Source organism: Saccopteryx bilineata, chromosome 3 (assembly GCF_036850765.1).
Source record: "Saccopteryx bilineata isolate mSacBil1 chromosome 3, mSacBil1_pri_phased_curated, whole genome shotgun sequence".
NCBI lineage: Eukaryota > Metazoa > Chordata > Mammalia > Chiroptera > Emballonuridae > Saccopteryx > Saccopteryx bilineata.
The window spans coordinates 103,838,737-103,862,956 of NC_089492.1; the positions used below are offsets into that span (position 1 = coordinate 103,838,737).

The 24,220-nt window shown below is 41.8% G+C and overlaps 1 protein-coding gene across 3 annotated transcripts in view; it reads left to right on the forward strand.

The window, feature by feature from the left end:
* Positions 1-24,220, forward strand: part of MSH2 (mutS homolog 2) — an 84,251-nt gene that overhangs the window by 32,078 nt on the left and 27,953 nt on the right. For all 3 annotated transcript variants that reach the window (XM_066267072.1, XM_066267073.1, XM_066267074.1), the window contains one exon: positions 7,363-7,562. In XM_066267072.1, coding sequence (XP_066123169.1) covers positions 7,363-7,562 — 200 coding nt within the window. The remainder of the gene's footprint in view (positions 1-7,362; positions 7,563-24,220) is intronic.

The window sequence follows — 24,220 nt, forward strand, 5'->3', positions numbered from 1 at the left end:
ACTCCCGCATGCGCCCGGGATCCACCCGGCACGCCCACCAGGGGCGAAGCTCTGCCCACCAGGGGGCGATGCTCTGCCCCTCCAGGGTGTCGCTCTGCCAGGACCAGAGCCACGCTAGTGCCTGGGGCAGAGGCCAAGGAGCCATCCCCGTTGCCCGGGCCATCCTTGCTCCAATGGAGCCTTGGCTGCAGGAGGGGAAGAGAGAGGAAGGAGGGGGTGGGGGTGGAGAAGCAAATGGGCGCTTCTCCTATGTGCCCTGGCCGGGAATCGAACCCCGGTCCCCCGCACGCCAGGCCGACGCACTACCGCTGGGCCAACCGGCCAGGGCTGGAGACTTTTTTTTTTAACCTTTTATTTATTCATTTGAGAGAGAGAGAGAGAGAGAGAGTAGGAGGGGAGGGGCAGGAAGCATCTACTCCCATATGTGCCTTGATCTGGCAAGCCCAGGGTTTCGAAACGGTGACCACATTTAAGGTCAACGCTTATCCACTGTGCCACCACAGGTCAGGCTAGCTTTCTTTTTTAATTAAAAGTTCCTGGAGCCCTGGCTTGTGAGCCCAGTCAGTCATTTAGAGCAGTGGTCCCCAACTTTTTTGGGGCCACGGACCAGTTTAATGTCAAAATATTTTCGTGGACCGGCCTTTAGGGTGGGACGGATAAATCTATCACGTGACCGAAACAATTGTCAAGAATGAGTCTTAGATGAATGTAATAGAGGGAATCTGGTCATTTTTTTAAAAATAAAACATTGTTCAGACTTAAATATAAATAAAACGGAAATAATGTAAGTTATTTATTCTTTCTCTGTGGACCGGTACCAAATGGCCCATGGACTGGTACTGGTCCGCGGCCCAGGGGTTGGGGACCACTGATTTAGAGTGCCATCCCAAAACCCCAATGTTGCAGGTTTGATCCCCAGTCAAAGCACATATGAGAAGCAACCAATGAATGAATGCACAATTAAGTGAAACAAGTGAATGCTTCTTTCTCTCTCTTTTTCTCCTTCTCTCTCTCTCCACTTTCCTTTCTCTATCTCTCTAAAATCGATTGAAAACTTTTTTAAAAGGTTCTAGAGCCTAACCTGTGGTAGCGCAGTGGATAAAGCGTCGACCTGGAAATACTGAGGTCGCCGGTTCGAAACCCTGGGCTTGCCTGGTCAAGGCACATATGGGAGTTGATGCTTCCAGCTCCTCCCCCCTTCTCTCTCTCTCTCTCTTTCTCTCTCTCTCTCTCTCTCTTCTCTCTCTCTCCTCTCTAAAAATGAATAAATAAAAAAAAGAAAAAAAAATTAAAAAAAAAAAAGGTTCTAGAGAAGGTCACACAATACTGATTGGACCCATTGTACTTTCAAGCTGTGTAGTAGCTTTCATTGTCACCTGGTATTTTATTATATGACTTATTACAGTGACTAACCCCAAATTTTTTACTTTCCCTGAAAGCCTTCAGCTGCCTCCTGCTTCTAAGTTGATGTTGTCGTCTTTAATCCTCACAGTCAGAAAATGGATCTGTATTTTCAGTCTTTCACTCCCTGGCTCTTTCTCAGAAGAAGACATAATGCTTTTGCTTTCCAAAGCCAAGGGCCTTCCTTTTTACTCTAGTTATTACATTTTTTTGTCCCTTCTCTGCTTTAGTTTTCTTTCAGTGTATCCTTTGCCTTTCTCCTTTAATTTTTTATTTTATTTTATTTTATGAGAGAGAGAGAGAGAGAAGGGGGAGGCACAGGAAGCATCAACTCCCGTATGTGCCTTGACCAGGCAAGTCCAGGGTTTTGAACTGGTGGCCTTAGCTTTGTAGGTCAATGTTTTAGGCACTGTGCCACCACAGGTCAAGCCACCTTTTCTCCTTTTAAGTCTCTGCTGTTGCCTCTTTTTCCCTTCCTCTCAAGTATTTTCCCTAGAATCCTAGCTCTGTAAATCCCAATTGTTCAGAATATAGGCAAATGAAATACCCCAAAATGAAGTTTACCAGTCTTGTGGGAATTCCTTACTTTCTTATTCATATAATATTTTATTATGTTTTGTATTTCATCATTACTCAGCACCTGAGCACTAACTATAATATGAGTATTTCCTTATCCTCCACTGGATTGAATATTCCTTGAAAGCATGTTCATGTTTTATTTTGCCATATTCTTTTTTTCTCCATTTTAGGCCTAGCAGAATAGCTGCTACTTATTGTATCAAATAAGTGTTTCTGCTTGCATTAAACTATGTGAAGAACCCGTAAAAGAAGAGATTCAAAACTTACAATTGCTGTGTTTTAGGTACCAGATTTGTTCTTAGCCAGGTAAATAATGCAGTTATGAAATTCCAATCTGTTATTACAAGAGATCAGAAATGCTAATTATAAAGAAAGGACACAATGTTGTTGTTTTGTTTTTTTTTTTTACAGGGACAGAAAGAGAGTCAGAGGGATAGATAGGGACAGATAGACTGGAACGGAGAGAGATGAGAAGCATCAATCATCAGTTTTTTGTTGCGACACCGTAGTTGTTCATTGCTTTCTCATATGTGCCATGACCGCAGGCCTTCAGCAGACTGAGTAACCCCTTGCTCGAGCCAGTGACCTTGGGTCCATGCTAGTGAGCTTTTTCTTTTTTCTCAAGCCAGATGAGCCCGCGCTCAAGCTGGCAATCCCGGGGTCTCGAACCTGGGTCCTTCCGCATCCTAGTCTGACGCTCTATCCACTGCGCCACCACCTGGTCAGGCAGAATGTTGATTTTTAAAATAACAGAAATTTTATTTTTTAATATATTGGAATTTCAGAGATTAACTGACTCTAAAACATTATCTTGTATTCTGGTCAATTAATTTCAGAAAATTAATGTATCCAGTTATATACAGATGAATAATTTTATTGAGCAGGGTTGACAGGTATAGTTATACTTATATTGGGCCGACAGTAACTTTGGTATTTCTAAAGTTGTGATGTAAAAATTGCATTGTCATAGAAGCATTTAGCAGAGCAGTCATTTTTTTAACATGTCTATTAGCCAGAATATAAACTGACACAGTAGTTAATTTTGAAATGGCATACTGAATAGACTTCTGAAATAAGTGATCTATTAGGCTTTTAATGATATTAAAGATGAGGGACCTTACACTGTATTTTAGAAGTGTTCTAAATACACTTTTTTTCCCTTGATGTTCTGCTTTTTTTTTCTTATTTTTATTTTATTTTTAAGAAACAATTTTTTAAACTTATTTATTTATTTATTCATTTTAGAGAGGAGAGGGAGAGACAGAGAGAAGGGGGGGAGCTGGAAGCATCAACTCCTATATGTGCCTTGACCAGGCAAGCCCAGGGTTTCAAATCGGCGACCTCAGCATTTCCAGGTCGACACTTTATCCACTGCGCCACCACAGGTCAGGCCTTATTTTATTTTTTATTAGAGTCAGAAAGAGGACAGATAGGGACAGACAGACAGGAAGGGAGAGAGATAGGAAGCATCAATTCTTCGTTGCAGCACCTTAGTTGTTCATTAATTGTTTTCTCATAAGTGCCTTGACAGTAGACTGACCCCTTACATGAGCCAGCGACCTTGGGCTCAAGCTGGTGAGCTTTGCTCAAACCAGATGAGCCCGTGCTCAAGCTGGCGACCTTGAAGTCTCAAACCTGGGTCCTCTGCATTTCAGTCCAACGCTCTATCCACTGCGCCACCGCCTGGTCAGGCTCTACTATTTAAAAAATTTTTTTTTAATTTTTTTTTTTTTTTTTACAGGGACAGAGTCAGAGAGATGGATAGACAGGGACAGACGGACAGGAACGGAGAGAGATGAGAAGCATCAATCATCAGTTTTTTGTTGTGACACTGTAATTGTTCATTGATTGCTTTCTCATATGTGCCTTGACTGCGGGCCTTCAGCAGACCAAGTAACCCCTTGCTCGAGCCAGCGACTTTGGGTCCAAGCTGGTGAGCTTTGCTCAAACCAGATGAGTCTGCGCTCAAGCTGGCGATCTCAGGGTCTCGAACCTGGGTCCTCTGCATCCCAGTCCGATGCTCTAACCATTGCGCCACTGCCTGGTCAGGCCAGGCTCTACTTCTTAATACTTTTATTGGAACTTTATGTTTTTGTTTTTCTGTGAGAGAGACAGACAGGAAGAGAGATGAGAAGCATTTATATTGGTAGTTGTGACACTTTAGTTGTTCATTGATTGCTTTTTCATATATGCCTTGACCTGGGGGCTGTGGCTGAGCCAGTGACCCCTTGTTCAAACCAGCAACCTATGGGCTCAAGCCAGAGACCATGGGGTGCTCAAGCCAGGTGAGCCCGCGCTCAAGCTAGTGACCTTCTGGTTTCAAACTTGGGTCCTCAGCATCCCAGTTAGATGCTCTATCCACTGCGCTACTGCCTGGTCATGCTGGAACTCGATGTTATTGAACAATGTTGATTACTTATGATTCATACTCTAATCAGCTTAGAGGAAACAGTGATAAGTACTTGGAATAGGGAAAAAGCATAGGAAGAGTCTGATCAGAGGTATCTTCTCTTTGTGTTCTTACCATTGACCTGAGAGTGGCCTAAGAATTTGGGATTTTAGGGAAGAAGAGAAAAAAGAAAGATGAAGGGGTAGTTCAGACAGCATCAGGTTTCATCCTTTCTTTACCCCTTATACCTCTTCCCTCTATCATGAGAACTCAGGAACTTCTCATGATTGCTACAACTCAGACTTTTTCACAGGGTTGTGTACATAGGAATGTCTGGAGAAGCTCATTGAAATTTCATAACTGCACCTCATCTCTCCCCACCCTTCCCCAGGGATTCTGTAGTTTTATCCAACTCCAAGTGATTTTTTAAAAAGATATTATTTATTGATTTGAGAGAGAGGAAGGTGGGGGTGGGGTGGGAAGCATCAACTTGTAGTTAGTTGCATCTCCTATGTGCTGTATGGGCTTTGAGCAGGGAAGCCAGGCGCCTTGAACCGACACCTTCAGCACTGTAGGTCAGTGCTTTATCCACTGTGCCACCACAGCTCAGATCTGTCTTTGATGCTCATGATCTTGGACCAAACTTGAAAAAGCCCAAGTAGAGCTATAGGCTTAGCCAGGAAGGTCCACGTTTGTTTTATTGGATTTTGTGACCTGGCTGCATCTTCTGTTGTTCTTTTTTTAATCTAGAGTACATGCTGCAGAAATTTTTTTTGGTGCAGTAAATGCCTGAATTCTCTCCACCGTTTATTTATAGCCCCAGTGACTGGCATATAATACAAGTTTGGTAGCAGATTATTTTCATTCTCATTTTGTATTTGCCGCAATGGATATATCTGCTGCCATTGCCTAGATACTATCTTGACATTATATATAGTTTTAGTTATTTTTCTCTTTATTTTCATCTTTTAAAAAGTGAATTTTTTACCCTGGCCAGATAGCTCAGTTGGTTAGGGCATTGTCCCAAATCACAGAGATTGCTGGTTTGATTCCTGGTCAAGGCACATGCGAGAATGAATTGATGTTCCTGTCTTCTGTTTCACCCTTACTCTGTAATATCAATGAAATGAACATTTTTTTTTTTTTAATTTTTTTTACTTATTTACTTTTTTTAGATTTTATTTATTTACTTTTATTAGAGAGAGAGGGGAGAGAGAGAGAGAGGAAGAGAGAGAGAGAGAGAAAGGGGGAGGAGCAGGAAGCATCAACTCCCATATGTGCCTTGACCAGGCAAGCCCAGGGTTTTGAACCGACAACCTCAGCATTTCCAGGTCGACGCTTTATCCACTGCGCCACCACAGGTCAGGCTAAACATTTTTTTTAAGAAGTGAATTTTTATTTAAGTTCCTTTAAAACCAGTGGTCCTAGGGTAATTTTTTCCTTCAGGGGACATTTGGCAGTTTCTAGAGACATTTTTGGTTGTCACACTGTAGAGTAGTGTTTCAGAAGCCAGGGATACTATTGAACATTGCAGAACAGCCTCTAACAAAGAATGTCTATATTGCAAGGTTGAGAAATCCTGCTTTAAATATATACAGTCATTATGTGATTACTATGTAGGAACAGCATATTTTTATCTCATAATGTATTAGATGAACATTTTGATAATGTAGGAATTGTAAATGCTAATGGGAGACTAGTAAATAGTTAAGAGATTTAAAAGTTAATTTGTTTCCATACACTGTCCCTGTATAACCCTCTGTGGGTTAATTTACTGCTCATATGGTCTACAAATACAAGGAAAAGGTTGCTCATCTGATAGCCTTCTGACCTTGGATCCTTTGCTGTGCCCATGGCCATTTTTTCTACCTTTGATTGTTAACATTTCCTTTTCAGTTATTAACTTCAATAACATCTACAACTTTTTTTTTTAATTTATTGATTTTAGAGAGATGGGGGGGGGAGAAGAGAGAGAAAATCAACTTGTCGTCTCACTTAGTTTCATTTAGTTGTGTACTCGTTGATTACTTCTCATATGTGCCTTGACCAGGAGTCAGACATGCCAGGTCAATGCTTTTTATCCATTGAGCTACCTGGCCAGGGCCAAGAGCAAATTTTTAAAGAAGTGACAAGACTGAGTTTCCAGGACTACAGATTGTGAGATTGTGAGAAGGCAAATATTTGGGAAACTGGTTAGTAAAGTCTGTTACATGGGTTCTTCTGGTACCACCTCTAGGCTAAGGGTCTAAAGTTGTCTAGGGTGATTAACTTTTGTCTCCTGGTTAAGAAGGGCGGCGAAACCTTTATAAATGTCTGTCCTGCTTTTTTGCAAATAGAAGGCAGCTTTTCTTTTTTTCTGCTTCTAAGTTTTCAGTTCAAAATAGTTCTTATGCCAAAGTGGCATATTTGAGATGGCATATTCTGATCTCTACAAAATGTGCTGGGTCATGATGTAGAAACTGTCCTTCCTGTGGATTATAGTGAACCAAATGGAAAGCCAGTGATTCCAATAAACTCAGGAAAGCAATATGAACTGCATGCTTTATATATAGTTCTTGAAACAAGCTAAGATTTTATTTATTGACTTTGAGAAGCAACAAACTTACTTCAATTTCTTAATTAGAAATTTTTGGCTTTGTATTGTCAAGTAATTTTAGAATGCATTTTGAAAATGTATAAGATCTAACTATGTAAATATTTGATTTGGCAACCTTTGTGAATTGTAATTATCTTTAATTAAAGATTGTTTACATGTACAGTATGTGTCAGTAACAATAATGTCCCAATAATGAAATTCTTCTATATAAGAAATACCAGTTTGATGAAAGTTAAACAGAACTAGGTATATTTTTTTATCTTATGCTATTCAACTAAATATTAATTTGGTTTACATGGAATTTTTTAGTTCATTTAGTTGAGACTTAGGTGCCTAGTTTACAGATTTTAAATCTATACTAAAATATTTAAGATTAATTCTAGTGTAATTATTTCAGGTTAAATTTAGTGGAAGCTTTTGTAGAAGATGCAGAATTGAGACAGAGTTTACAAGAAGATTTACTTCGTAGATTCCCAGATCTTAACCGGCTTGCCAAGAAATTTCAAAGACAAGCAGCAAATTTACAAGATTGTTACCGACTCTATCAGGGTATAAACCAACTCCCTAATGTTATACAGGCTCTGGAAAAATACGAAGGTAACAAAATTATTTTTTTGTTTCTCTTTACTGTTGATACACTTAGCAAATGTGCTATCCTTATTTATATAGCAAATGTGGCTTGGAGACTCACACTGTTTTTCTAATAACAGGTTTGTATTGACCTGTAGGTTGTCACAGGATTTATGGGACAACTTAGAATTTTTGCTTTTCAGAAATGAATGTTAGGGTTACCGGGTTTATTAATAGACCTTATTGTGCTAACAGGCAGTCAAATAGGGTTCAATTGCTAAAGAAGACTCCTAAGACCCAAAATGAAAGTGCTTACAAATCTACAATTTGCTATCGGAAAATGATACAATCTAACAGCAACACTAAAGTAAAGGTATGCATTAAAGCCTAAGGCCTTCACAGCAAGGAGGCCAGAGAGGTCACATGCAGGCTCCTTATGTCCTTCCTTGAAAGGTCTGTGGTGTAAGGTACATTTTCTTCCTCAGATCAGAGACCACCAGTGTGTGCAGGGCACCTTGAAACCAGAGAGCCTAAAATGGAGTGTAGGCTGGATTTTTTTCTTTTTTTTAAACGAGAGGGACAGATACACAGGAAGGGAAAGAGATGAGAAGCATCAGTTCTTCGTTGTGGCACCTTAGTTCTTTGAATGCTTTCTCATATGTGCCTTGACTGGGGGACCACAGCAGACTGAGTCACCCCTTGCTTAACGACTTTGGGCTCAAGTTGGTGAGCCTTGCTCAAACCAGATGAGCCTGTGCTCAAGCTGGCGACCTTGGGGTTTCGAACCTGGGTCCTCCGCTTCCCAGTCCAACACTCCATCCACTGTGCCACTGCTTGGTTAGGCTAGGCTGGAATTTTTAATATTTATTTTATTGGTCTCATGGTCACATTCCTGTCCTATAGCTAGCTTCCTCAGCAGAGCCCTCTGGGGTTCTCAGGGGCACTAGATGCATGCAAGTCATCAGTCACAGTAAACAATGCTGTCAAGCTGAATGAGCCACCCTGAATGTCCTTTGACTAATGATTACAAAACAACCCAATTAGTATGTTTCATGCCTTGACCAGGGGTTTATTAGCCATGAACTTTAAGCAAGCAGTACAGGTGAATTACAGACTGCTTGGAAGCATCCTTTCCAGCACAACTATGTAAGAAAATTAACGAAGGGTCTTTTGCTTTCTAACCAGGTGAAGGCAAAGTGGAGTTACCAGAATAAAGTGAGCAGTCACATATTTTAAAATAATGATAGTATTGGGTAAAATCAACTTGCTCTGCCCAGTGTAGATTTTAAGTGATTATAAGTTTCTATGGCAAATATTTTAGTAATTATAGTCTTATGTCTAATACATAAAGCATTTTAAGTTTCAGAGTTAAAAAATCAACATCCCTTAGAACAGGGGTCTCAAACTCGCGGCCCGCCGAACAATTTTGTGTGGCCCGCAGACTAATCCACGAAGTTCAAAATATTTTGGATAAAATTAAGTAAGCCTAGGGGCCTACTTGTATTTTTCATTTCTCTAGCATCCTAGCTAGATTTAGCTTAGTTAACAGCAGTTGTGATGCGAACTACAGTTTCTGGTCGTTTTGTGACACTGAGTAAACTGCATGTACGATTGTGCTTGTTGTACTGATTTTTTTTTGTTTTCAACTGCAGTGAGAAAAGTGTTGCGTAACAGTTGCCTTTTGTAGACCTAGTGCGGCCTGCCGAACAGCTGTGATCTTGCTCTGCGGCCCACATGCTGAGTTGAGTTTGAGACCCCTGCCTTAGAACTATTAAAACAAACCTTTTAATATTATGAGGAACCTTTATTCTTCTTTTGCAGATTTAATTAAAGTAACAGTTTTATGATAACACGATGCAATATAAGCATAGATTTAGTTTAAACTTTATGGTAGCTGTGGCTGGGTAGGTCAGTTGGTTGGAGCATCATTCTGATACCCCAAGGTTACAGGTTCAATCCCTGGTCAGGGCACATTCAAGAATCAACTAGTAAATGCATAAATAAGTGGAACAACAAATCAATGTTTCTCTCTTTATCTCTCTAGAATCAATAAATTAATGCCCTGGCCAGATAGCTCGGTTGGTTAGAGCGTCATCCCAAAGCACAGAGGTTGCCGGTTTGATCCTGGTCAGGGCATATACAAGAATAGAGCTATGTTCCTGTCTCTTTCTCTTTCTTTCTTCCTTTCTTGCTAAAATCAATAAATAAAAATTAAGGCCCTGGCTGCTTGGTTCAGTGGATAAAAAGTCAACCTGCTATGTAGATGTCCCAGGTTCAATCTACAGTCAGGGCACACATGAGAAGTAACCATCTACTTCTCTTTCCCTCCCTCTCCCCCTTCTCTCTCTCCTTCTCCCCCTTCTTTCTCTCTTTCCCTCTCTCAGCCAGTGGCTCAATTGGTTACAGCGTCGGCCCGGGCACTAAGGATAGATAGCTCTTTTAAGTCTGAGTGTCAGCCTCAGGTGCTGAGGACAGTTCAGTTGATTTGAGCATTGTCCCCAGACGGGGGTTGCTGTGTGGATCCCAGCTGAGGTGCATGCGGGAGTCTGTCTCTATCTCCCCTCCTCTCAAAATTAAAAAAAGGTTTATGATAACCTTTCTCCTATTTAGCAAAGTATAAAAAGATAACTAAAAGATAGATAGATAAATAGGTAAAAAAGATAACTTAAGTTCTTACCTTCTCAAACTACCAGTGTATAACTACTATTTCCATTCTAGTCAAGGCTCCTTATTAGACTTAAATGCCTTTGCATTTAGTTCCACGAAAGTGGAAGTTTAAAAATGTGTCTTTTTTCTGTTTCCACACTGTAGTGTGGCTTAGGCACATAATGATGACCACAACACATAATTATAATTTTTGTTAATCTCGTGATGAGATTTACTCTCTTAGCAGCTTTCAAATATTTCAGTACTGTATTTCAGTACAGTGTTTCAAAACTAGTCACCATGATGTATATTATATTCCCAGAAGTTATTTATCTTGTAACTAGAAGTTCATGCCTTTTGATCACCTCCACCCAATTCTCCCACCCCCTGCATCTGGCAACCACCAGTCTGTTCTGTTTCTATGAGTTTGGTTTCATTAGATAACACAAACAAGTGAGATCATGCAGTATTTGTCTTTTTGTCTGACTTATTTCACTTAGCATAAAGTCCTCAAAGTCCAGCCTGGCCAGATTTAGAGCATTGCTCCAAAGTTAAGAGGTTGCTGGTTCTATCCTAGTCAGTGCACATATAGAAACAGATCGATGTTCTCTCTCTCTCTCTCTCTCTCTCTCTCTCTCCCCCCCGCCCCCCTCCTCTCTCTTTGAAATAATTTTTTTTTTTTTTTTTACGGAGACAGAGTGAGAGTCAGAAAGAGGGATAGATAGGGACAGACAGACAGGAACGGAGAGAGATGAGAAGCATCAATCATTAGTTTTTCATTGCGACACCTTAGATGTTAATTGATTGCCCTCTGATATGTGTCTTGACCGTGGGGCTACAGCAGACCGAGTGACCCCTTGTTTAAGCCAGTGACCTTGGGTCCAAGCTGGTGAGCTTTGCTGAAACCGGATGAACCCGCACTCAAGCTGACGACCTCTGGGTCTCAAACCTGGGTCCTCCACATCCCAGTTCGACGCTCTATCCACTGCGCCACCGCCTGGTCAGGCGAAATCAATAAATTAGAAAAAAAGGTTCTCAAAAAAAAAAAAAAAAAAGGGTTCTCAAGGTCCATAACTATGTTGTCAGAAATGATAGGATTTTCCTTTTTTATGGCTGAGTAATAGTCCATTGCATATAGACAAACATCACGTGTTTGTTTGTTTTTTACAGAGACAGAGAGAGAGGGGGATAGATAGGGACAGACAGATAGGAATGGCGAGAGATGAGAAGCATCAATCATCAGTTTTTTGTTGTGACACTTTAGTTGTTCATTGATTGGTTTCTCATATGTGCCTTGACTGGGGCCTTCAGCAGACCGAGTAACCCCTTGCTCAGGCCAGCAACCTTGGATCCAAGCTGGTGAGCTTTGCTCAAACCAGATGAACCCGCTCTCAAGCTGGCGACCTTGGGGTCTTGAACTTGGGTCCTCTGCATCCCAGTCCGATGCTCTATCCACTGCACCACTGCCTAGTCAGGCCCACATGTTCTTTATCCATTCATTTATCAATGGACACTTAGATTGTTTACATTTCTTGGCTGTTTTTGTGTTCTTCTAGAAGTGGATCATATTTTTCTATTTTTGCCTTCTTAGGTGAGTCTCTCCACCCCTTAAAAAAGGGGGGATAAGAAATTCTGCTCTATGTATTTCTTGGGTAATTTTATCATTTCCTTGAAGAAACATGAAAGTTCCTAATTGGGTTGAGGGTAGCTTGGCTCTCTTCCTGAGCTCCTCTATATGTGTTTGATGAGAGTTTTGCAACACAGCAGTTCTTTCCTACATTTTTGGTGTAATAATTATGTCATATATACTGCTCACAGAAATTAGGGGATATTTTATTGCTTCATACTCATTTTGAAATATCTAAATTTTGTGAGCAGTATAGATCTATGAGAGCTCATAACATTATCTAAATCAAATGGTTTTGCATTGCTAGTTGGGCAGCTGTGATGTCTAGTTAAGGTATTTGAAGTCACTCAGCCTAGAAAATATTAGAGGAGAAAGACTTGTAGGTGTTGTGCTGAGAGCTCTGTTCTTTTCTTTCTATATGGAACATTAGAGATACTAGGTGTACCCTAGTCATTGGGAATCTTGAGTTTTTTAAAAAACAACAGAATGGCATTTTGCAGAATCCAACATAATTCCTTCACCTACTGATTCCATGGAGAAAACCAAAAGTAGGGCTAATTTGCCTGACCTGTGTTGGCGCAGTGGATAAAGCATCGACCTGGAAATGCTGAGGTTGCCGGTTCGAAACCCTGGGCTTGCCTGGTCAAGGCACATATGGGAGTTGATGCTTCCAGCTCCTCCCCCCCTTCTCTCTCTCTGTCTCCTCTCTCTCCCTCTCTCTCTAACCCCCCCCTCTAAAAAAAAAAAGTAGGGCTAATTTATGAAAACAAATGCACTATCTTTAAAAGCAGAGTCATGACTTAAAATTTTTTAAAAATATGTTAGTATATTGCTAGAAATTGAGTATGTCTTCCTGATAGCTTGTGATGTTTTTGGTTGTTGGTTAACTCTAGATTTAGTGATATCTTAATGTTATTCCTGGAAAAAAAGATAAATTCAGAGATAGCAGAGGGCAGCAACAGTGTAGAAAGTTCATTTGCAGGCCCTGGCCGGTTGGCTCAGTGGTAGAGTGTTGGCCTGGCGTGCAGAAGTCCCGGGTTCGATTCCCAGCCAGTGCACACAGGAGAAGTGCCCATATGCTTCTCCACCCCTCTCCCTCTCCATCCTCTCTATTTCTCTCTTTCCCTCCCCCAGCGAGGCTCCATTGGAGCAAGGATGGCCAGGCGCTGGGAATGGCTCCTTGGCCTCTGCCCCAGGCGCTGGAGTGGCTCTGGTCGCGGCAGAGCGACGCCCCGGAGGGGTAGAGCATCGCCCTCTGGTGGGCAGAGCTGCCCCTGGTGCCCTGGTGGGCGTGCCGGGTGGATCCCGGTCGGGCACATGCGGGAGTCTGTTCGACTGTCTATCCCTGTTTCCAGCTTCAGAAAAATACAGAAAGAAAAAAAAAGAAAGTCCATTTGCATTGAGTGATAAAGGAGCCATCCCCAGCGCCCGGGCCATCCTTGCTCCAATGGAGCCTTGGCTGCGGGAGGGGAAGAGAGAGACAGAGAGGAAGGGGGGGGGGAAGCAGATGGGCGCTTCTGCTGTGTGCCCTGGCTGGGAATCGAACCCGGGTCCTTGCAAGCCAGACCGACGCTCCACCGCTGAGCCAACTGGCCAGGGCCCTCTAAATCATCTTTACTGTTTAATATGCTTCTTAAATACCTCACGTTTGCTACTTTCTTTTCCCTGGTTTCTGCATCCTACCCCATGAACTCATAGCTGTCTTACTTATTAGCACATCTGATCGTGTTATTTCCCCCTTCAGTTCAGAGCACTTTGTTTTCCATATCCCATAGGAAAAACTTTCTGTTCATTCACACAGCCTGGCCGCTGCTTCCTGGTAGCCTCCTCTGCACTTCCTCACTTGCACTCTCTGCCTCAGTGCAGTAGTTTCAGTCTCCACACGTGCTGTGCATGCCCTTTTATGCTTCTGTGCATGTTTTTCTCCTCCTAAATGTCCTTTACTGCCTTGTGCACATGATGAATCCCTACTAATATTTTCAAGATTGAGCTCATATGTCATCTTGTCTATAAAGCCTTCTCTGACCTTTTCATACAGAGCTGGAAGCTTCTTTCTGTGGTTTCCATAGCACCTTGTGTACTTATCTCCATTACTTTTTTTTTAAAGATTTTATTTATCGATTGATGAGAGAGAAAGGGGAGGCGGAAGGATCAGGAAGCATCTACTTGTAGTAGTTGCTTCACATGTACCTTGACCAGGCAAGCCTGACCTCAGTATTCCAGGTTGACATTTTATTGCTTTTTAAACCCTGTATAACATAGTAAGTTAATCTAATAAATAACCCAATTTTTTCTTTTTCTTTTTTTTTTTTTTTACAGAGGCAGAGATAGACAGGGACAGACAGACAGGAACAGAGAGAGATGAGAAGCATCAATCATCAGTTTCTCGTTGCGCGTTGCGACTTCTTAGTTGTTCATTGATTGCTTTCTCACACGTGCCTTGACCGCGGGCCTTCAGCAGACCGAGTAACCCCCTGCTGGAGCCAGCGACCTTGGGTCCAAGCTGGCGAGCTCTTTGCTCAAGTCAGATGAGCCCGCGTGCGACCTCTGGGGTCTCGAACCTGGGTACTTCCGCATCCCAGTCCGACGCTCTATCCACTGCGCCACCGCCTGGTCAGGCCCCAATTTTTTCTTGATTGTTGAGTTTCCTTCTAAATGGAAGATAAAAATATAAAAGCAATTTATTTTGGCATTTTCGGAAAGGATTCTGCTTTACTAGTTTAGTGATTTTTATACTTGAGCCTATGAAACCACTATTTAAGACTTGGTTGGATTTTGTATTTTGGAGATATTTTCTTTAAATTTCATATATATCAGTTTATAGAAGTAACATAAAATCTTTGTGGGTCATTGTCATACTATCCAGAGATAATCATCATTAATATATATGTTTTGGTATATGTTTTTAAACAAAATTATATATAGTCAATTCTGCTATAATTCTTGTTTTAAAAGCATAGATTTGGCCTGACCAGGCGGTGGTGTAGTGGATAGAGCGTCAGACTGGGATGCAGAGGACCCAGGTTCGAGACCCCGAGGTCGCCAGCTTGAGTGCGGGCTCATCTGGTTTGAGCAAAAGCTCACCAGCTTGGACCCAAGGTCGCTGGCTCGAGCAAGGGGTTACTCGGTCTGCTGAAGGCCCGCGGTCAAGGCACATATGAGAAAGCAATCAATGAACAACTAAGGTGTCACAAATGAAAAACTGATGATTGATGCTTCTCATCTCTCTTCGTTCCTGTCTGTTCCAATCTATCCCTCTCTCTCTGACACACTCTGTCCCTGTAAAAAAAAAAAAAAAAAAGGCAGATTTGTCCCAGTGTCGTTGATTATATTACGAATCAATTTGAGCATAATATGAATTTTGCATTACTTATGCACAATTTTGTCTGTAGGAAACAGACGACAGTAGAGGTTAAATAGAGGTGAAAGCAGAAAATTGGACCTAGCTGAGCTGAGCAGTGCAGGACTAGACAACATAGAGACACACAAGCACATGCACCTCAAACATCTAGTGGCCTTTGTACATACACAGTGTGTTTTGAGCTGCCTTCATTCATTTCTGGTGTCATAACTTTGCACCCTATTTTATTTTATTTTTTTATTGTTTTTTTCTTTGCATTTCTCCGAAGCTGGAAATGGGGAGGCAGTCAGACAGACTCCCGCATGCGCCCGACCAGGATCCACCCGGCATGCCCACCAGGGGGCAATGCTCTGCCCATCTGGGTTGTTGCTCTGCCGCAACCAGAGCCATTCTAGTGCCTGAGGCAGAGGCCACAGAGCCATCCTCAGCACCCAGGCCAACTTTGCTCCAATGGAGCCTTGGCTGCTGGAGGGGAAGAGAGAGACAGAGAGAAAGGGAGGGGTGGAGAAGCAGATGGGCGCTTCTCCTGTGTGCCCTGGCTGGGAATCGAACCCGGGACTCCTGCACACCAGGCCGACGCTCTACCACTGAGCCAACCTGCCAGGGCCTGCACCTTATATTAGACAATTCACCATTTCACAATAGCTCACAACCTGCAGTCCTTCAGGAGTCCACCTCCACAAGCAAATCTCAGGTTTTTCAGAAGGTAAAGTACAGTATTTATGTATTTGTTAACCATTTTGTTTAACATATGTAAAACTGTGATTGTTTCTATTGCGTTCCTTTTTTTTTTCTTTTTTACGTGTCACTGATAAAGTTTTTTTTTCTTTTAGTGAAAGAGAGTGAGGTACAGACAGGGCCAGACAGAAAGATAGATGAGAAGCATCAACTTACAGTTGCGGCACTTTAGTTGTTCATTAATTGCTTTCTCATATGTGCCTTGCCTGGGGGTTCCAGCTGAGCCAGTGACCCCTTGCTTATGGGGTCATGTCTATGGTCCCACAGTCAAGCCCACAACCCTGTGCTCAAGGTGGTGAGCCCGTGCTCAAGCCAGCAACCTCAGGGTTCGAACCTGGGTCCTCAGCGTCCCAGGTTGATGCTAGATCCACTGCACCATAGCCTTGTCAGGCACTGATGAGGTTTTTGAGTATTGTGCCCTATCCTCATTTTCTCATAAACTGGCTTTTATTGCATAATTTTGCATAATGCTGTGGTTTTTAAGGATGCAAATGTTGCATTACAACAACTGGCTGTATACAGAAGTGTAATAGAATATACATGTATATAGTATTGTCAGTTGCCATAATTTAAATTTATTGGACAGATAAAATATATTATGCTCACTTTGTTAAAGATGGCACTGCCCACATGGAAGCCTGTCGCCCAGGTGATATTAATGTGTGTTGGGGGCGGGCTGTGGGCAGGCAGGATCCTTGTAGCCTGGGGCTTGGTTTTAGGATTAAGCTTTTCCCACCCTTTTTGATGTGGGGTGGTACAATCCCACCATGCCTCAGATAAGTGACTTTGTATTAAAGACTTTTCTATTTTGTATATTGGATTAAAGGTTTTGAATCTACACTAGAAAGTGGAGCAGACTAGGACCTTGCTCTCTCTCTGGGTTCCTGGGATTATTAGCATTAGAGAGGAGAGCAGAGAGGAGAGAGCAGAGAAAGGCCACGTGGAAGAGGCCAGGAGAAGCAGCCAAGGTGGTGGAGTGTTGAGTGAGAAGCCAGTTAGTGCAGAGTTTGTGCAGGGAGAAGGAAGGAGATGGGGAACAGAGGTGAATAAATCTGGTGAGCTAGAAACTTTTGATTCTAGGAATCTCGGTTAAGTCAGTAGCTTTGTGAGCGGGTTTTGGAGCCCAGTGTGTGTTTTTACTTGCCCGCCAGGTACAAGCCAGGATTAAAGATGATGGCCCACCAGTTTTTGGCTCTGTTGTTTCTTTACCGACTGTCCGAATCCAATGCGAACCTGCATGGGACAGGTGGCTGTGATGATGGCTGTGGCTACTGGCTTTACAAACTTCTGTTTGATATTTTAGATACTACAAATTATTTGTTCTTTATAATTCATATTTAACTAACATTTTTATTTTAAAGTTATGGGAAGATACTATGCAGAAACGTCTTTTTTTTTTCCAGAAACTTCTTTAAAGCATTTGTGTATTTATCTAGCATTTTAATTTTTTTTTCCTGTTGATACATTTTTTTTTTTTTTTTTTTTTTTTTTTTTTTTTGCATTTTTCTGAAGCTGGAAACAGGGAGAGACAGTCAGACTCCCGCATGCGCCCGACCGGGATCCACCCGGCACGCCCACCAGGGGGCGACGCTCTGCCCACCAGGGGGCGATGCTCTGCCCATCCTGGGCGTCGCCATGTTGCGACCCTCCTGGGTGTCGCCATGTTGCGACCAGAGCCACTGTAGCGCCTGGGGCAGAGGCCACAGAGCCATCCCCAGCGCCCGGGCCATCTTTGCTCCAATGGAGCCTTGGCTGCGGGAGGGGAAGAGAGAGACAGAGAGGAAGGCGCGGCGGAGGGGTGGAGAAGCAAATGGGCGCTTCTCCTATGTGCCCTGGCCGGGAATCGAACCTGGGTCCTCCGCACGCTAGGCCGACGCTCTACCGCTGAGCCAACCGGCCAGGGCCCTGTTGATACATTTTTAAAACTAGAATTTCTTGGCTATGCTATATAGATTTTCTTTTAATAATAAAAGTAATAATATACAAATGTCAATGCCCAGTTTAACTCTAGAAAGAGTAACCACTGTTGAATTTTTTTTATCCTTTTGGACTGTTTCCTTCTGGTTTGCATTTTAGTGGCAAATAATTGTATCTTGACAAACTACTTTTTCAGGAAGGTTGTATTAATTTGTAGTTCTAGTCTATATAGTTTACAGGAAAATTTTCTTACATCCTCACCAAAATTGACTGTTTTGCTTTTGTTATGGTGATTAGTTAGTAAGACCTTTTGTTGGAAATGTTTAGTGGGATCTGGGTTCAAGGTTATTTGAATGAAGTGACAGAGGCACAGAAATAACATGACTATTAGCCCAAGTATATAATTGTAATGTGAAAGCTTTTATCATTGAAGATGAAGATTGATGATAGTGTAGGTCATGTTCTAAGTCCTAATGGGAGGAAAGGAAAGACATTCAAATTATGCTCTATCAAAAAGTGAGATGAGCCCTGGTTGGTTGGCTCAGTGGTAGAGCATCGGCCTGGCGTGCAGTTGTCCCGGGTTCGATTTCCGGACAGGGCACACAGGAGAAGCGCCCATCTGCTTCTCCACCCCTCCCCTATCCTTCCTCTCTGTCTCTCTCTTCCCCTCCCACAGCCAAGGCTCCATTGGAGCAAATTTGGCTCGGGCACTGAGGATGGCTCCTTGGCTTCTTCCTCAGGTGCTAGAATGGCTCTGGTTTCAACAGATCAACGCCCCAGATGGGCAGAGCATCGCCACCTGATGGGCATGCCGGGTGGATCCTGGTCGGGTGCATGCGGGGAGTTTGTCTGACTGCCTCCCTGTTTCCAACTTCAGAAAAAAAAAAAAAGTGAGATGAGAACATTGCATAAGAAGGGATGGGTGAGAGAGAGGAAAAATGATCTTACGAAGTTAGGACTAACAGAAGTGTAAAATGATACTCAGAAATAGTTACTGGAATCAGAAGTAAAGTGTGTGGAAAAGAAAGGGACTATTTTGTCAGAATGACAATAGCAAAAAAAGGAAAAAAGTATTACACAAAGTATTACTTGCAAATGGGGGAAACTAGGTTGGGTGGCTGTGCTTAATAATAAAAGGGATGATGTGACCAGAGAATCTGAAAAGAGAAGAATAAAGGCAGAGAGAGAGCAGGGGCGATAAGGAAGGATAGCAGACTAATTCCGAGTGGTAGCAAAGGGAGAACACTGATGGTCTTGTGCTGAAGGTCATTAAGGAGAGTTATTGAATTATTTTGATCTTTTAATTATGATTCACCTGCACATCTATTATTGGATCCAGCTTCATATTTATGTGAATATGTAAACTTTTAATTAGCGGTATCTTACCATCCTTCTTCCCGCTTACATGGATTTTAAAATCCATTTTATAAATATATTAAAAGGGTCAGATAAAGTTAAATCATATTTAATAGAACATGTAGGTTAGAATTCATATTACAAAGAATTTATATAAAATTATGGGAATGTGGGCATAGAATAAATTGTTTAAGTCAGGGGTAGTCAACTTTTTATACCTACTGCCCACTTTTGTATCTCTGTTAGTAAAATTTTCTAACCGTCCACCGGTTCCACAGTAATGGTGATTTATAAAGTAGGGAAGTAACTTTACTTTATAACATTTATAAAGCAGAGTTACAGCAAGTTAAAGCATATAATAATAATTACTTACCAAGGACTTTATGTGGGATTTTCGCTGTTTGGCAGAATAAATGTTTATAAAACAACTTACTATAGTTTAATCTATCTTTTTATTTATACTTTGGTTGCTTCGCTACCGCCCACCATGAAAACTGGAACGCCCACTAGTGGGCGGTAGGGACCAGGTTGACTAACACTGGTTTAAGTCTTTGGTAATTGAAACTCATGTCCTTTTATTACCAATCAATAGAATAAAAAATGTTGATATTAATTGTATAGCTAAGTTAGATGTTAGCTTGATTTTCTCAGTCATATATAGACTATTTGGAAAGTCAGATTTAACAGATCAATAAGAGGTGCCTCATATTTGCTATCCAGAACTATTCTGTAGTTTATTTTTAGTGTTAACTTGCTCATTTAACTTGATTAGAAAGTCTTGTCTTTTTCTTAGTTATTTTACCAGTCATTTCCTATTACTTCTCAGTGATTTTACATTAAATGTAAATTATTTGAGAGAAAGGACATTTACCAATAATTTAAGTGCAGTTACATCCAGTTTATGTAGCAGCCTCAACTTTGCCAGACACAGGTCTAGGAAAGGCTTCTCTGAGGTGTAACGTTGGGGGCCTGTGGTATAGTTGGTGGCTGCCTATTGAATAAGACCAGGCATGCAAGCACAGATGCCTAAAGGAGCCCATCAGGTTACACATAAACAAAACAGAACGGCGGGGTACTATTGAAATGAACTAGGGACTCCTGGTCTGATTAAAATGGATTGCTGCTGGTTAGACCATGTAATTACTGTTTTTTGGGGGGAGGGTTGTTAAGATTTTACTTATTGATTTTAGATAGAGGATAGAAGGGGGAGGGAAGAGTGGGAAGCATTAATTCATAGTAGTTGCTTCTCATGTGTGCCATGACTGGGCAAGCCCAGGGTTTTGAACTGGTGACCTCAGTGTTCCAAGTTGATGACGCCCCATCCACTACACCACCACAGGTCAGGCCATCTAATTATTCTTGTATGGGAATTCTGACCAAGGATTTCCCGGATGGTTCCATGTTTCAGTGTCTAATCTGAATTCATCTCTAAACTCTTTTTAGAGTTCTTTATCTAGTAAATGGCCCTGTCATCTACCCAGTTTCCTAAGCCTTATGAATCAGCTTTGACTCCTTTTCTCTCCCTTGTTGCATTCACTCAATTACCAAGTTATTTTGATACCACATCATAAATATTCCTTATGTGGACACTTTCCATCCCCACTGCCAACTCTCAGTGCAGGCTGTAATCATTTCTTATTTGAATTTCTGTCAGCCTCTTATTGCTGTTGCAGTCCATTGTCTTGGCTCTCTCTAACTCATTGTCTTTGCTCCAACTGTCTTTCTCAAATATAAATATAAACATCATTAATTTGCTTAAAACTCTCTAGAAGTTTGTTTTTTTTTTAACTGACTTTAGAATTAAAGTCTAAACTAGTTTAAAAGGCCCCTCATAAATTGTTACTTCTCAATCCTTTCCCTTCTAGTACTCATTGCTGGTCTTTGATTTTTTTTTTAAAACTACAGCTCACTATAAGAAATAAATTTTCAGCCTGACCTGTGGTGGCACAGTGGATAGAGTGTCAACCTGGAATGCTGAGGTCACTGGTTTGAAATCCCAGGCTTACCTGGTGAAGGCACATGTGGGAGTTGATTCTTCCTGCTCTTTCCCCTTCTCTCTCTCTCTCTCTCTCCTCTCCTCTCTGAAATGAATAAATAAAATCTTTTTTTTTTAAACATTATTTAGGAAGTATTTTTTTTTTAATTTTTAAAAAAATTTATTTATTTTTTACAGAGACAGAGAGTGAGTCAGAGAGAGGGATAGACAGGGACGGAGAGAGATGAGAAGCATCAATCATTTGTTTTTCATTGCGCGTTGCAACACCTTAGTTCATTGATTGCTTTCTCGTATGTGCCTTGACCGCGGGCCTTCAGCAGACCGAGTAACCCCTTGCTGGAGCCAGCGACCTTGGGTTCAAGCTGGTGGGCTTTTGCTCAAAGCAGATCAGCCCGCGCTCAAGCTTGAGACCTCGGGGTCTCGAACCTGGGTCCTCTGCATCCCAGTCTGATGCTCTATCTACTGCGCCACTGCCTGGTCAGGCAATAAAATCTTTTTAAAAAGAAAAAGAAGTAAATTTTCATTAGAACCCATTGAAATGAACATACCTTATTAAATAGCCTTTTGGTTTGGTATCCTAAGGACTAAACCATGTAAGTAAGGGACAAATAAAAACAAACCAACAAACATGGTGATTGAAATTTGTCTTCAAATTATTACGAATGGATTAAAGTGATTTGCTATAGATAGTGCCTCTAGAGTATGTGGACATTGAGAAAGAAGATACTGTATTTTCCCAAGTGTAAAACACATTTTTCCGAAAAATTTGGGGTCTAAAAACTGGGTGCGTCTTATACAGTGGTTGTAGATTTTTTTTACTTGCATTTCCCGCTTTTTTGCGCTTGTGTTTTTGCACTCATTGCTGAAGACTGTGATTTGTCATCAGACACATGATGAGTAAAAGCTAATGGATGAGAGTTTTGACAGTGATGAAGAGTTGTATGAATTTTATGATGAATAAAACTTGAGTTCAATAACTTTATGTAATACATTTTTTTTCTTCAAATTTTGGGCTCCAAAATTAAGGTGCATCTTATACATGGGAATGTCTTATACTGGAAGCATCTTATACATGGGGAAATACAGTACCTACCAAGAAGGACTCATGGTGGCCAACTGGCCGCAAATTTAAAGGCAGAGCTTAGCAGCCTAACCTGTGGTAGCACAGTGGATAAAGCATTGGCCTGGAATGCTGAAGTCACTGGTTCAAATCCCAGGCAAGGCACATGTGAGAGGCAATTACAAGTTGATGCTTCCCATTCTTCCCCCTGCCTTTCTCTCTCTCTCTCCTCTCTCTAAAATCAATAAATAAAATCTTTTAAAAAAAAGATAAAAGAAATAACAGAGCCTAGCAGCCTTTTTGAACAAGGGCCTCTCACGCAAACCACACTTCAGGGAGAAGCCTGCACTCAGCTGCCTGCCTGTACTTTGTTTCTGCCACCTAAAACAGCCTTTATAAAGTAGTTCTCGAAATAGCAGCGTTTCAACCAATAGGACTGAGGCTTTCCCTGACCAATTAGCTGTGCAGCTATAGCCCCAGCATTTTCACGGACCAATCAGAGAGGCTTCATTCTAACCAGTCAGGACAGTGGTTTTGGACCGAACTGAGGATTTGGAGTCCTTATTTGCATGAGGACAGACCAGTCAGGGACCAGCATGAGGATTGGGTCTGTATATACAAGCCAGCTCCCCTCTGGATGGGAGAGAGCACTTTCCATTTCCACTTGAAGATTAAGATTCCCTGGCTGGAGCTGAAACACCAAAAATGAAACTCAAAAATGTCTCAAGACACTGAAGATGTCTTGCCAGAGCAGGGTGGAGCAGATCAGTTTATCCAGAGAGGCCTGGCTTTAAACACCCTTGCCCCTGGGTCGTTTGGCCCCAGAGATACCTTGAAAAGTGCTGTTCCACAGCCATGCTGCTTCACAGTTGAACTGTAACACCATTGAGCTGTTCCACAGCTGTGCAGTATCACTTGAGCTGTATGCACTGAAAAAAGTTTCCTTCATCGCACCCCAAATTGGAGATTTCTTTTGGTGTTGAATTGGTGCCAGCTACCATTGATTGACAGGTAGTTCCAAGCCGGAAACAAAAAGAAATCTTCATTCACAGAATGTTGTGTTAATAAGTAATCTGCCTTTTAAAAAATCCAGGTTTTTGTTCCCCAATGTAGATGCATTTCCTTTTTTTGTGTGTGTGTGTGTGTGACAGGGACAGACTGACTGGAAGGGAGAGATGAGAAAGCATCAGTTCTTTGTTGCAGCACCGTAGTTGTTCATTGGTTGCTTTCCCATACATATGTGCCTTTGGGGTGGGGGGAGCTCCAGCCGAGCCAATCACTTTGCTCAAGCCAGCGACCATGGGGTCATGTTTATGATCCCACGCTCAAGCTGGCGATCTCAGGGTTTCAAACCCAGGTCCTCAGTGTTCCAGGCTGATGCTCTATCCACTGCACCACTGCCTACTCATACTAGATGCATTTTCCAATAGCTGTGTTGATAATATAGTAAACTTTTAATTCTCAAAAAAAAAAAATACAGCCTGACTAGGCGGTGGCTCAGTGGATAAAGCGTCAGACTGGGATGCAGAGGACCCAGGTTTGAGACCCCGAGGTTGCCAGCTTAAGTGTGGACTCATCTGGTTTGAGCAAAGCTCACCAGCTTGGACCCAAGGTCGCTGGCTCAAGCAAGGGGTTACTCGGTCTGCTGTAGCCCCACAGTCAAGGCACATATGAGAAAGTAATAAATGAACAACTAAGGTGTCGCAACAGAAAACTAATGATTGATGCTTCTCATCTCTCTGTTCCTGTCTGTCTGTACCTATTTATCCCTCTCTCTGACTCTGTCTCTGTAAAAAAAAAAAAAAAAAGCCCCCATATATATATTTATTTATTCCCTGTTTCCCCCAAAATAAGACAGTATCTATTTTTCTTTTTTCTTTTGTGTGGCAGAGACAGAGAGAGTCAGAGAGAGGGACAGATAGGGACAGACAGACAAGACAGGAAGGGAGAGAGATGAGAAACATCAGTTCTTCATTGCGGTTCC